The sequence below is a fragment of the Rhinolophus sinicus genome, linkage group LG03, assembly GCF_036562045.2.
Source record: "Rhinolophus sinicus isolate RSC01 linkage group LG03, ASM3656204v1, whole genome shotgun sequence".
Taxonomy (NCBI): Eukaryota; Metazoa; Chordata; class Mammalia; order Chiroptera; family Rhinolophidae; genus Rhinolophus; species Rhinolophus sinicus.
The window spans coordinates 18,792,373-18,805,623 of NC_133753.1; the positions used below are offsets into that span (position 1 = coordinate 18,792,373).

Consider the following 13,251-nt stretch of genomic DNA (forward strand, 5'->3'; position numbering starts at 1 on the left):
TAGCTGTTTTAGTTTGGGATTTGCAAAGACTTAGAGTTATTAGCTGGAAGTGAGTTTAGAAGTATAATTTAATTCAACTTGTTCCCTTTTTATGTGAGAAAAATGACCAAGAAAGATAAATGATTTGTCCACAAAGCTGATTAGTGGCCAAACCAGCACTAACTGGGTTCCTGATCTGGTGTGATGCTATATTACACAATTAATATCACTACCACCATAATTATAAGAACTGACATTTATTGATCACTGATTTTATGCTAGACTGATAAATGTTTACATAGGTATCTTATTCAGTCCTCACAGCAGCCCATGAGATAGATACTGTTATTGTCTCTGTAAGAGTAGTCTTCAGGCAAGGCAAAATACTGAGTCTGCTAGGGTAGTGGTTGCTCTGGGAAACTGATTGACTTTTAGTTTACTTTTTCATTATTTTTCATTAAGTTGTTAAGAGATGTGCTGAAACTTACTAGCACGTAAATACAAATCTAGAGTTTCTAGATTTCTATAATCTCCTTGGCAGTGTCAGAAGATTATGCAAATCCCTGTAAGTATGGCAGTGGGAGCTTCTTGAAGGATTTGATAGAAGCCTCGGGTGATTTAGGCAATATTCCAATATTTGTCTAGGGGACAAAAGAGTAGGTGTAGGTCCTTGTGTACAAAATGACTGCATTAAGTTTCCTTTATATATTTAAGAACTGTTTGTGACTTTCTGGGGAATTTCTTATAAGGATCAAGGCTCTCTAGGTTGAACACTACCTGGATGAGAAGAAATGTGGTAGGGAAAAGGATGAATAGTTATGAATATTTTATTTTCCTTCCTTTTACCCACTTCTTTTTTTTTCCCCCATGTACCAGAAACTGTCTTAGGGTGAGATGAGAAAATAAAAGTGGATAAGCAGAAAAAGATTGTCAATCTGTCATAATGGAAGAGGGACAGGAATTTCAAGAAGTGTGGACTGTTGGGAATACCTCTAAAAGCATTAGGCATTTTTGTTTCTTTTTCCTTACGTAGGATTAGAGGGATGGAAAGTTGGGTTTTTCTGACTTGAGGATTGCCTCTGTAATGTTTCTCATTGGTCAAATAAAAAAAAAGATGAATTTGTGTTTTGTATGTGTTATTTAAAAGTTAGAAAACATTGTATTAAGGAGAGATTTTCATAAAAATAGTTAATAATAGGTTTGATATTAAAAAGAATTATCTTTGATTACTAAAATTTTGCTTATATGAAACTGCCTGGTAACTAAGGAATTACCATGGAAAGTTTGTTGAAGATAAATAGAAAAGAAACAGATTCGTCAGTACTCACAGCAAAAATGAGCTTTGATGCTTTAAAAATTAGTTTTTATTATTGCATATACTTGGGTATGAATTAGAGATTGGTTGATTTTTGTGGTTGTATCAGTTTCGAAAGTGGAAGGATTTTATAAACAGACTAATAAATATGTTTTGTCCATATGTTTAGAGTTATATTCCCTGACTTTCACTCAGAAATTTTTAATGTTCTTTACCTTAGTTATGGGAGAATAAACTGATGCAGTCTAGGGCAGTAGATGGATTTCATTCAGAAGAGCAGCAGCTGTTATTGCAAGTTCAACAGCAGCATCAAACCCAGCAGCAGCAGCATCACCACCACCACCATCAGCAAGCCCAGCCGCAGCAGTCAGTACCTCAGCAAGCACAGGCCCAGCAGGTCCTGATTCCCGCATCACAGCAAGGTGAGACTGGATGTGTGTTCCTGCTTACAGCTGGGCAATGAAATCCGTCATTTTCAAAGAAGAGAAATACTTTGGGTTTCTCCTATCCATTGAGGGGAGGGTACCGGCATATGTATGTGTGTATTTATATATAAACTTGTATAAAATGTGGATCCTATTTGTATAGTAATGATAAACAGGAAATTTACTAATTGAAAGTCTAAGATGATATTCAGATAAGTGTATTGATACTTTCTTTTAAGAAAGCTACATAATGGTGGATTTCCTCAAATAAGATCTCTAAAGGTTTATTTACTAAGGGTTTCGTTGTTTTATGTGGTAAAACCATTAGCTACTTCCTTTATGAAATTTTTTGTTCCTTTAAAGACATATTTGAATTTAGTTTTTATAAATATATTTTAAACACTGGAGGATTTTTGTAACTATACTTTGGCAATCTGAAATTTCAGTTCCCTAGTAATTTGTGTAAATCTAAGTTGAATTAGATTTCTTTTAAGTGAAGAGTGAATGTATAACATGTTCATTTATATTACTTGGTTTAAAGGTAAGAAAAAACAAGTGTTTAAAGTGCTTAAAAAAGTGTTTAAAAAACAAGTGCTATGTCCTTTCTACTTTGTACTATGCAAGTCATTTTATTGATTTTGTTTCATTGAAGCCTTATAAAGGCTTTGTGAAGTAGCTCTTAAAATATTTCACAACTGAGTAATATCTGGGCCCTATAAAGGCTAAGAAGTTTGATTTATTCCATATAGTAAGTATTTTGTCTTGACAAACATCTGCTAGTCCTCCCTTATAAGTGGTCTTGCTTGCCGCAGTTTCAGTTACCTGTGGTCAACTGTGGTTTGAAAATATTAAATGGAAAATTCCAGAAGTAAACAGTTCACAAGTTTTAAATTTCGTGGCAATCTCAATAGCATGATGAAATCTTGAGCTGTCCCACTCCTTCCAGCCTGGACGTGAATCATCCCTTTGTCCAGTGATCCATTCTGTGTATGCTGCCTGCCCATTAGTCACTTAGTAACCCTCTCAGTTAACAGATTGACTGTTGTGGGATCACAGTGCTCGTGTTCAGGTAACCCTTATTTTACTTACTAATGGCCCCAAAGGGCAAGAGTAGTGATGTTGGCTATGCCAAAGAGAAGCTGTAAAATGCTTTCTTTAAGTGAAAAGGTGAAAGTTCTGCACTTAATAAGGAAAGAAAAAAAAAATTGTATGCTGAGGTTGCTAAGATTTGTGCTAAGAACAGATCCTCTGTCCATGAAGTTGTGAAAAAGGAGAAAGAAATTCGTGTTTGTTTGCTAAGAGACTACATTCACAAAGCTTTTATTACAGTATATTGTTGTAATTCTATTGTTGCTAATCTTTTACTATACCTAACTTATAAATTAAACTTTATATAGGTACATATGTACAGGAAGAAACATAGTATATATGTGTAGGGTTCTGTACTCTCCATGGTTTTAGGCATCCACTGGGGGTCCGGGAATGTATCTTTTGCAAATAAGGGCACATTACTGTATTCACTTATAAAACTTCCTGGGTACTTGTGTTTTGTACATCTTGTTATTGGAGAGGAAAATGAAGATAAATGAAAAGTTTATTTTAATGTAACTTTATTTACCCATTTGCCTTGTTTGAGGGTATATGTAAACTTGAAATTGATGGTAATACACAGTAGAAATGTCTGTTTGGGTTATTTTACTATTTGTATCAAATAAGACTTAATATTTGCTTTTATTCTATACCTTGCATCAAATAATTTTATCCTTTTAATCTGTTTTGATGACTGTTCCTCCTATTGCCTTCAGGCCTGGCACTAGGATTTTAGGTCATCATAAATTAAAATTTGATTTTCTTCACTCAGAGAATGTTAGGATAATGGGATTATCTGTTTATTCTCTGAAATTTGCGGAATCAAACATGTAGTCCTTTTACACTTAAGTAAGGTCGCCTTTATTTTTGATTTGTATTTTTTTAAAGTTAGTGAAAGTAGCAAGATTTTGGCAAATGTCAATTTGAGAGAAAAGGGCTATATAGATTTAAAAAAAACTAGTTTTAACTTTTTGAGCTCACTCTTAATGGGTTAATATCTCATTCCATTAGCAATATATGTCAATAAAACCGTTAATGCTGAGTTAGCAAGACAGGGTTAAATCATGTTTGAAAATTTCTAGTTTAAGAATACACAGAGATGTATATATGTTTAGGTGATAGGTATCTCACTACTTTGTGTTCTCAGACTTCCTTGAGTCCTTAGGTATTATTACTCAAATCCTTTTTGTAATTGATGTTTTCCAATGTAAGGTGGGTGGTATTACAGCTGTTATTTACCATAGAAATTTATAACATTCTGAGATATCAAATGGTTGAATGCAGAAAATGTGGAAAGCATGAAAAAAGTTTTCAGCATTGTCCAGCATTCTTATGATTATGAAATAGCCTCATGGTTCCTTATTTGCATGTGTGCTTGTGTTTTTAATAGCTGCAGCACCACAAGTTATTGTTCCTGATTCTAAGCTGATACAACATATGAATGCATCAAACATGGTAAGATTCAGAACATAGCATTTTGTGTGTCTCTACTTATTCTAACCCATATTATGATTATGCCTAGGTATGTTGTATATTAACAAAGCTTATCCAGGGCTTGACCAAAACAACTGTTTTATTTGGTTTCCTAAATACTGGATTTAGCAGCAAATCTGAAGCTTAACTTGATACGTAGACATTGAGATTCATAAAATTATGTAATTTTCTGTTGAAAATACCAAAAACAAAGAAGCTTTGTGAGAGCTATTTCATCCGTTGCTATTTCCAGAAAATAAGTTTAGGGGACCTACCAAACATAGTATGCCAAATATATTTCTGTTTCAGGGGATTCATTAATTACAAGAGGTCAGGAATGCTAAGAATTATAAACTTTAAAAAATTTTTTAAATAGTTCAAGATAACTTCTAAGATCAGACATTAAAAAATTTCTTTTGCTGATTTAATCATAGCATAGCCTAATAAGTTTTATTACAATATATTAATTGCTACTTTAAAATGCATTTTTAACAAGATGCGTTTATTGTACATTAGACTTGAAATTTCTAAGGGATGTCCATTGAAGTTCATAGTTCGTCAAGTCTTCAAATTTCACTTAGGGCATATAATTCCCATGGAATGTAGTACAGTGTAATAGTAAAATTGAAAGACCCTTCAGATCCTTAGAAAATTTTTACCTGTATGCATAAATTTTTAAAAAATAAAACACTTTCTAAAAGTGTTCTACCACTTTCTCATAAGTGGCTTTTCTATGTTCTCTGTTTAAAATATAGACTGTTAGTGGTGTGCTAGCTCTGACATTTCATTCTTAAAACGGCCAAGTCTTTTACTTAACGGTAAGAATCATTATTTTTAAAAAGAGCTCTTAGCCTAATTCTAGTACTGAGATTTTTTTTTTTAGATCCAGTTTTTTATTTTTTTAAATGAAAAAGAAATATTCCAAAAAAATCACTTCTATTAGTTGAGTGATGATAAGTAGTGAACCTCAAAGCTCATTTGTGATTTATAAGCCAGATAGGAAGTAGGCCTCACCTACTAAACAAATGACTTTATATGTACACCAGCCTTAGTAATGTATAACTTGGCAGAATTGCAAATTTTACATGATAGTAGAAATTGCAGTTTTTAAATTCACAAAAAAAATCAAGGATCTCTATTTGTACTTTTAGTACAAGTTGCTGGAATCAGTTCTTTTGCATAAAAATCACAAAATTCCATGCCTAGTGTTTCTCACAAGAATTTTTATTACTCAAAAAATTCCATTTTGTGTCTAAGGCCGCAGATTTCTGTTTAACATTCACCCTTAAAAATAAAAGTCTCACTGTAAGATCCATATTGCAGTTGGTACTATTGAGACTGTTTTCCTAGCAAATCATTTATGTCATTTTTAAAACAGAAAGTTTGGTAAAATCACTTGTAGTAGGCCCATTTAATTTCAAAGAATTTTAAGTGTTGTGGGAGATAATTTTGAATTAAAATTGTGTTTAAAGAGACTGGGGCAAGGCGGCTGAATGGCTCAGTTGGTTAGAGTGTGAGCTCTGAACAACAGGGTTGCTGGTTCTATTTCCACATGGGCCAGTGAGCTGAGCCCTCCACAACTAGATTGAAGGACAACAACTTGCAGCTGATGGGTTCTGGAGAAACACACAGTTTCCCAATATTCCCCAATACAAAAATTTAAAAAGAAAAAGGGAGACACGGGGGCAAAAAATCAGTGGCCCATTTCTTACTGATTTGTTTTATCTCCTTGATTCTAAAATGTATGCTTATTTAACAAATCATACATCAGAAGCATCAATCAATAAATGTATTAGCATTCGTGTGTATTTCAGCATTTTATTTGATGTTTTCATGTATTTTCACAAGTTCTGAAACATAATCAGTATAGGCTTTTTACAAAAAAGTTTTTTCAGTTTTTGTTTGTGTTATGCCTGATTTAATGATACCTGTTAAAAACAGTTTTGATTTTTTAATAACTCTGTATGCTTTGGAAATGAACATAAGTACAAATTATGTAATTTTATAAGGATGTGGGACAGTGATAATAGGTTGAAGGCTATTTCTGGGAACTTAGAAAACAGAACCTTGTAGCAAACCAGTTTTGCAAGTTCTTTTCATGAAATGATTGCTCTGATGCGTTATTTATGTAAGGGCTATTTTGTAAAATACAAGAAGAAATTTTCAGTGAACTATAAAACATGGATTGTGTATGGTACATCACTCAACAAATATTTATTAATAGCTACTTGAATGTGCAGAGGTATGCAGGTAGTTATTCTGTCATGTGCAAACTACTTTGTCAGTTTGCCTGTAAAAGAAGATACAGTAATCTTAGGAATGATAGGCATTTAATATTTCTAAGTGATGTTTCTCAATAGTAAGTGGTTGTTATGTTCCTTAAACATAGATTACCTCTCATTTGCCTATACAGACTGGATTTGTTTGAAATTGGGTAGTTGGGTGGTTGGGTATCCAAATGAAATACAGAACCTGTATTTCATAAAGAGTGCCTGGAGGGCTGTTGCCCAATTCTGGGGATGTAGTGGGAATTTCAGACTTAAGATGTCAAAATTACTTAGGCCTGTCAAGTGGCAACAACAAGCATATTTTTTTGGAAAACTATACCTAGAGTCTACACTAGATAGTAATTGTATCATTAACCTAGTTTAGTTTCCTAAATTTTGTTGAGTTCTCCTGCATCAGCATCTCCTAAGCACAGTTACATTTATTTCTTGAAGCTTATTCAGATAGAGGTGTTTCTAAAAGTATAGGTTAGATTGAATTATATGAAGGGGGAGGGGGAAAAACTACCTATACATAATTATAATGAGACACATAGAAATGGTTTGAGCAAAGAATAAAAATACAGTACGAATGTGGTGTAATTCTTTTGGAGGAAGGGGAGAAGAGCAGTCTCCAGAAGCAGTAAATCAAGAATTTATCCTAGATTTAAAGAATTCAGAGTATAATCCCATGTATATTTTTGTAACTTAAATGACAGATACTAACTCCATTTTAAAATTTAGTAGTTAACATTTGTGACTTTTCTTAAGCTTTTAAGGTATTTTTTATTAATGGAACTATTACTAATATGTTTCATCTAGATATAATGCCAGTATTGTCATTTTATGGCATCTTAGAAGAATTGCCAGGTGTACACCAAGTGCAGTCTTATGATACAAGGTTTTCTATAGAGAACCTGTTGATTCTAGTATAAGTTAAAAATATTAAAATTTATAAAATGAAGATACACTTTTGCCTCAAGTATATTAATTGACAATAAAGATTTGGGAGTAAGGAAACAGAGAAGGAAAGGAAATAATGTAATGGATATTTCATATATTGTACAGCATTATTAATATGGGTGAGATTTCCTTAGAGCACATTATCCAGGGATGGGGGAACCCAGTTATATTATTCTACTTAACTGCTTGAAAAAATCAGGGCATTTACACTAGGTGGTTTTACTGTAGCATTTTATAAATGGGATTTAGTCTGATTGTTAGAACTTTTATTTTAGTATATACTAAACAATAAACTTGAAATATTGGTAAAATACGCCAGAGATAAATTGAGGTGTTGTTATGCACATATGTAGTTTTTATTTATTTTTTTCTTTGTTTTTGCAGAGTGCTGCTGCTACAGCTGCTACCTTGGCACTCCCTGCAGGGGTGACTCCTGTTCAACAGATATTTACAAATTCAGGTAATTAGAAATAATGGAACCGTTATATATATAACTCAGAAAACTATACCATCTAGCCTTTCTTTTGTCTTTATTGGAAGACAAAAAAATCTTAATATTTCTTTTGGCTTAGGTTACTAAAATAAGATTATTTGAGAGCTATACCACATTAAACTGTAATCATTGCTGAAGACGCAGTAGAGAAGATAAGAATTGCACTTGAGCTTTTGATGCATGAATGAGAATTCTGTTACTGAATGAAGTACGATTACATAGAATTACTTATTACTTGGTTTTTTGCTAAACACTGTTAATCTGCCAAATAAGTTAAACTTGAGTCATTTGAAGTAGTTCATGATATTAAACTAAACACTAATCCTTCTAGTATTTTAAGAGCGAGTTTATTGCATTCTATTTCACATAGTATCTCTATATAGAATGACAAAATTTACTGGGATTTTTGGCATACTAACATTTGAAGAATTTATTTACATGGATTTTAAATATTCTCTAATCTTAATTACATAATTTCTTGTTATTTTGTTAATTTCTAAATTTGTGAAGAACAAACCGGGGCTTATCTTGTTACATGTTTTAATAAGATATAGTTGTTCACTTTTCAATTAATTCAAGATTCTGGGTCATCTAAAACAACATATTGGAAGGATTCAGTTCTGTGTATAAGCGAATCATACAATTAATATTACTGTGTTTTCCCGAAAATAAGACCTAGCCGGACCATCCCCTCTAATGTGTCTTTTGGAGCAAAAATTAATATAAGACTGGGTATTATATTATACTTGGTCTTATACTATTATATTAAAATAAGACTGGGTCTTATATTAATTTTTGCTCCAAAAGACGCATTAGAGCTGATGGTCCTCCTAGGTCTTATTTTCGGGGAAACACGGTATGTGGCAATGATAATTGGTTCCGCAAACTTTTATTGTTTTTAAACAATTTTGAAGCTAAATGTTATGGTACTTTGCTTCAAGATTTTAATGAACTATTATACTTTCATTTCTGTAAAGCTTTAAAAATGAATAGGACCTAGAATATATAATCCTGATGTATTGCTCTCTCATAATTCCTAATATGTTAGCAAAAATAATTAAAGCTTTTAGTCAACTCTCGTAATCTATTGTTAAAACTTTGTTGGAAAACAGCTTTATAAAGATGATAAAGAAAATAAAAATTTTAAGCAATGTATTTGAACATGGATGGAAGTCAGAGAAGTTAAGGATTACGTTTACTGTGTATGGATGAGAGTCCTTAGTAAAATTCTTAGATTTCTTATTTGATAATTTCTAGGGCCTTTAGTGGTTTGACATTCACTATGAATTAAATTCATTTATTTTGATGTGGCAACTGCTAAAATAGTAACTTAAAATACATACTTTTTGCTTTAGGCCAGCTTCTTCAAGTGGTCAGAGCAGCCAATGGTGCTCAGTATATCTTTCAACCTCAGCAGTCAGTGGTTCTACAACAACAGGTTATACCACAAATGCAGCCTGGTGGAGTACAGGCTCCTGTTATACAACAGGTAAAAGAATCTTAAGTTCTGATCACCATCGTGTTCTTTTTTCCTCTCCTCTAGGAACTCTCTGAGTGGTTACCTTCTCTATTCTTAGGACTTTATCTGCACAAATTCTTAGACTATTTTCCAGCACTGCACACCATGTCATTCTAAATTCCTCCTGTATACCTCACAGTTTAATTTACATTCAATATGTTTAAAGCTAAATTGTTGTTATTCCTACTCTTCCTTTATTATCCCCCCCATCACGCTTTTCTATCAGTGGCACTGTTCTCCATCTAGCCTCCTAAGCTAGTTATTCAGCATTCATTCAACAAGCATTTACTGTGTGGCTACATATCAGGATTTTTGCAAGGGACTGGAAGTTTAGGAGTGAACAGGCAGGGATATATCTAATTTCATGATGCTTATTATTCTCTGCAAGGGGTGTGTGGGATCCTCCTTTTCCCTTACCTTCACTATCCAAAGTATCATGAAGTCCTACCAATTCTTTTATAGTTCCTCTTTTTAGACTGCAGTTTTTACATATTTACAGTCTCTTAATATGTTTGAAACTTGTTTTCTCATACTCTTGTCATTTCCTTAGTTCATGCTCTCATAAGTTCACATTTAAAGTACTCATTATCCTCTTAATCAGTTTCCCTGCCTCCAGTGTTGTGCCCTCCTAACATGACTGCCACTTTATATTTGTAGTCATTGTTCTTAAAATCGTGTAATGACTTCCCATTGCCTATTGGAAAAAGTTCAAACTCCTCAGCATGGTTTATAAGATTTCAATCTTTTTTCATCTCTTTAGGTTTAGTTTTTGCTATACTTCCGGTTGTTATCTGCTTCAGCTGCTGTTTAGATCAAGTTAAACAAATCACCTACTTGTGTGCCTCATATTACTGTGAGGAGAAAGGTGAAATGGTTATTTTCTTGAGGAATTTAGGTACTTTAAAAAAGATACAGACATATAAACACATAATGTCAATATAATAGTATGAAGATAGAGGAAAGATCAGAGAAGGAGCATTAATCCAACCTGTTTTTCACATTTTGTCATCTTACTTCTGGGTTTCACTTGGTGTTTTTCTTTTATTTAGAGTGCCACTTTTTGCCTTCCTTCTAGCACTCCAGCCCCTCGCCCCCGCAACAAATAAACAGAAAAGCCTGTCTATTCTCCCAAAGCACAAATAGACACTCAGGTGTTACCTACTAGGAAGGCTTCCCTGATAATGCCTTGTTCCCCAAGCTGACTTGAGTACTGTCTTGTGTTGTCATAACATCACATCATACTTCTGTTACATCTTCTATGTTTTTGAGATGTTACTGCTTTGTCTGTTGCACTACCAGTCTGTAAACCTCTTAAGGGAAACACTGTCTTATTATTTTTGCACTCCTTGAACCTAATGGTAATTAATTGCCATTCAGTGCTTTTTATTCATCACTAGGCATTATCTGCTTTTTATTTATTAATAACTATAGTTGTATTTTCATTAATATGTTCTTTTTGAGTTGTGGTTTGCCTTAGAATCCTAGAATGCAGAAGCTGGAAGAAACTTCAGAAATCATCTGATCTGGTGGTTCTCAACTGGAGTCGCATAATTAGAATTATCTGGGGAGCAAAGATTTCCTCTCCAATTAAATCAGAATATTAGGAGTGGAGCCGAGGTGTCAGTATTTTGAAGCTACCAGGTGGTTATAATTTGCAGCCAGGGTTGAGAACCATTGATCCTAGTCGAACAGTGAAGTGACTAAAGCTAAGAGATTATACACCTTGCCTCTGCCACATGTATACATGTGCTCTTAGACACAACTAGAATCTAGAACCTCAGATGCTCAACACACTGTTTTTTGTAGGGAGACAGTGTAGCATCATAATAAGAGCAGAAGTAGAAAGCCTAGGTAAAAATTTTGGCTTTTGGTGACAAGCTTAGCAAGTTCCTAAACCTCTCCATACATCAAGAAAATAAACTAATAACTTGTATAACTCTTGGTCTGAAATCTGGTACATACATAACAAATGCTTGACAAGTGAAGTTTAACAATTTATCTTCAGAAAATCTTTTTTCCTTCAAAAATTTGAACAGTGAAGTGGAAATTTACTGGGTCAGTATACTAGTTAAACACTCATTTTGTGCTTTGGTAATTTTAACCATGAGATATGGCCATTTTTGGTATTTTTTTCAGCATTTGGACCTATTTGTGTGTATCAAATAAAGAAATTAAGCTACTCGATCCTTTAACTATTTCTTAATATTTGGTTTTCTTTTGCCTTAGGTACTGGCCCCTCTTCCTGGAGGGATTTCACCGCAGGCAGGTGTCATTATCCAGCCTCAACAAATCTTATTTACAGGAAATAAGACCCAAGTTATACCTACCACGGTGGCGGCCCCCACACCAGCACAAGCACAGATAACTGCGGCTGGCCAGCAGCAACCACAGGCCCAGCCCGCTCAGCAGCAGGCTCCACTAGTGTTACAAGTTGATGGAACCGGGGATACATCATCTGAAGAAGAAGAAGATGAGGAAGAGGACTATGATGATGATGAAGAGGAAGACAAAGAGAAAGATGGAGCTGAAGATGGGCAGGTAGAAGAGGTAAGTTTCTAGTAAAAGACTTGAAATGAGAAGCTGCTCAGTCTTCTTCCTTTACTTGGTGCCAAACTTGAATTATATCTGATATTTTTAGAAGCTGTTAGGTGCTATACAACAAGATTTTAAATGTAAAGTTAGACTGTTCTAACTTAATAAGGTTTCTAGATTGTTCTGGTAATGTCTTTATAAAATATTATTTCATGTAGCTATTAATAAATGAATGTATACCAAATTAGGTTGAATTTATAAAGGTGATGGAGACAGTGAAAGTAATTCTGATTCTTTGGCTTATGCATTTATGATGTGGCTTAAACATAAGACATTGGTAGAATATACAGATGTGATTAATCTTTAGCTTCAGCAATTAAAAAGGGATGGCAACGTTTGGGAAGCAAAGAAACTCGAGATGAAAGTTAAATGTGACAGATTTTTTTCAGAACCTCATTTTGGTCCATATTCCATGCCATTTCCTTGACAACCTTATCTACTGTTGGTGTCTATCCTTTAACAAACCATCCTTTGTTACTCATCTTAGTTATACATTAGAAGCATATAAATGCATTCTTGTTTCCTTCTGTGTTCCAACTTACTTGTGTTCAAGGTGCTATTTGTCTTACTACAATTTTCGTTGTTAGTTGCCTTCTGCAACCTAAGATGTAATCTTCTTGCTTATCTTAGTACAAAGTTCTTCTAAATTATCTAAATAAGGTTTTTAAAAAATACTGGTTTTGTTAAATATTGAATAGATACAAATGAATAAAAAATACTTTTAAGATATAAACACCTCCATTTATATCTAGTTTAAAAAAAATTTTAGTTAAAAAAAAATCCCCTTACTTAAAGTTCTTGAGTGCCTCTGTCCAATCCCTTCCTCTTCCTTTTGCCATCGGAGTAACCATGCTCATGAATTTTGTGTTTATCATTAATTTGCCTTATATTTTACTGTATGTATTGATATTCCTAAAGAACATATTGTTTAGTTTTGCAAACCCACTTATAACATTAATGGAATAATTACGTATTATTCTACAAGTTGTTTTTTTTTTCCTCTGAGGTTCATCTAAGTTGTTGCATATTACCAATAATTATTTTCACTATTGAGTATACCATAATTTATTTATCCATTTTTCTGGTGTGATGGACATTAGGGTTGTGTCTACTTGTTTACTGTTGCAGTTACAAAATTC

At 33.4% G+C, this 13,251-nt stretch overlaps 1 protein-coding gene and 1 non-coding gene across 3 annotated transcripts in view; both read left to right on the top strand.

Moving 5' to 3' along the window:
* Window positions 1–13,251, top strand: part of GTF2A1 (general transcription factor IIA subunit 1) — a 44,097-nt gene that overhangs the window by 12,871 nt on the left and 17,975 nt on the right. For both annotated transcript variants that reach the window (XM_074327090.1, XM_074327089.1), the window contains exons 3-7: window positions 1,515–1,716; window positions 4,199–4,263; window positions 7,893–7,968; window positions 9,357–9,490; window positions 11,747–12,067. In XM_074327090.1, coding sequence (XP_074183191.1) covers window positions 1,515–1,716; window positions 4,199–4,263; window positions 7,893–7,968; window positions 9,357–9,490; window positions 11,747–12,067 — 798 coding nt within the window. The remainder of the gene's footprint in view (window positions 1–1,514; window positions 1,717–4,198; window positions 4,264–7,892; window positions 7,969–9,356; window positions 9,491–11,746; window positions 12,068–13,251) is intronic.
* On the top strand, window positions 3,497–3,640 carry LOC141570928 (small nucleolar RNA SNORA79). The gene has a single exon (XR_012495370.1). It is a non-coding gene; the product is annotated as a small nucleolar RNA SNORA79 (small nucleolar RNA).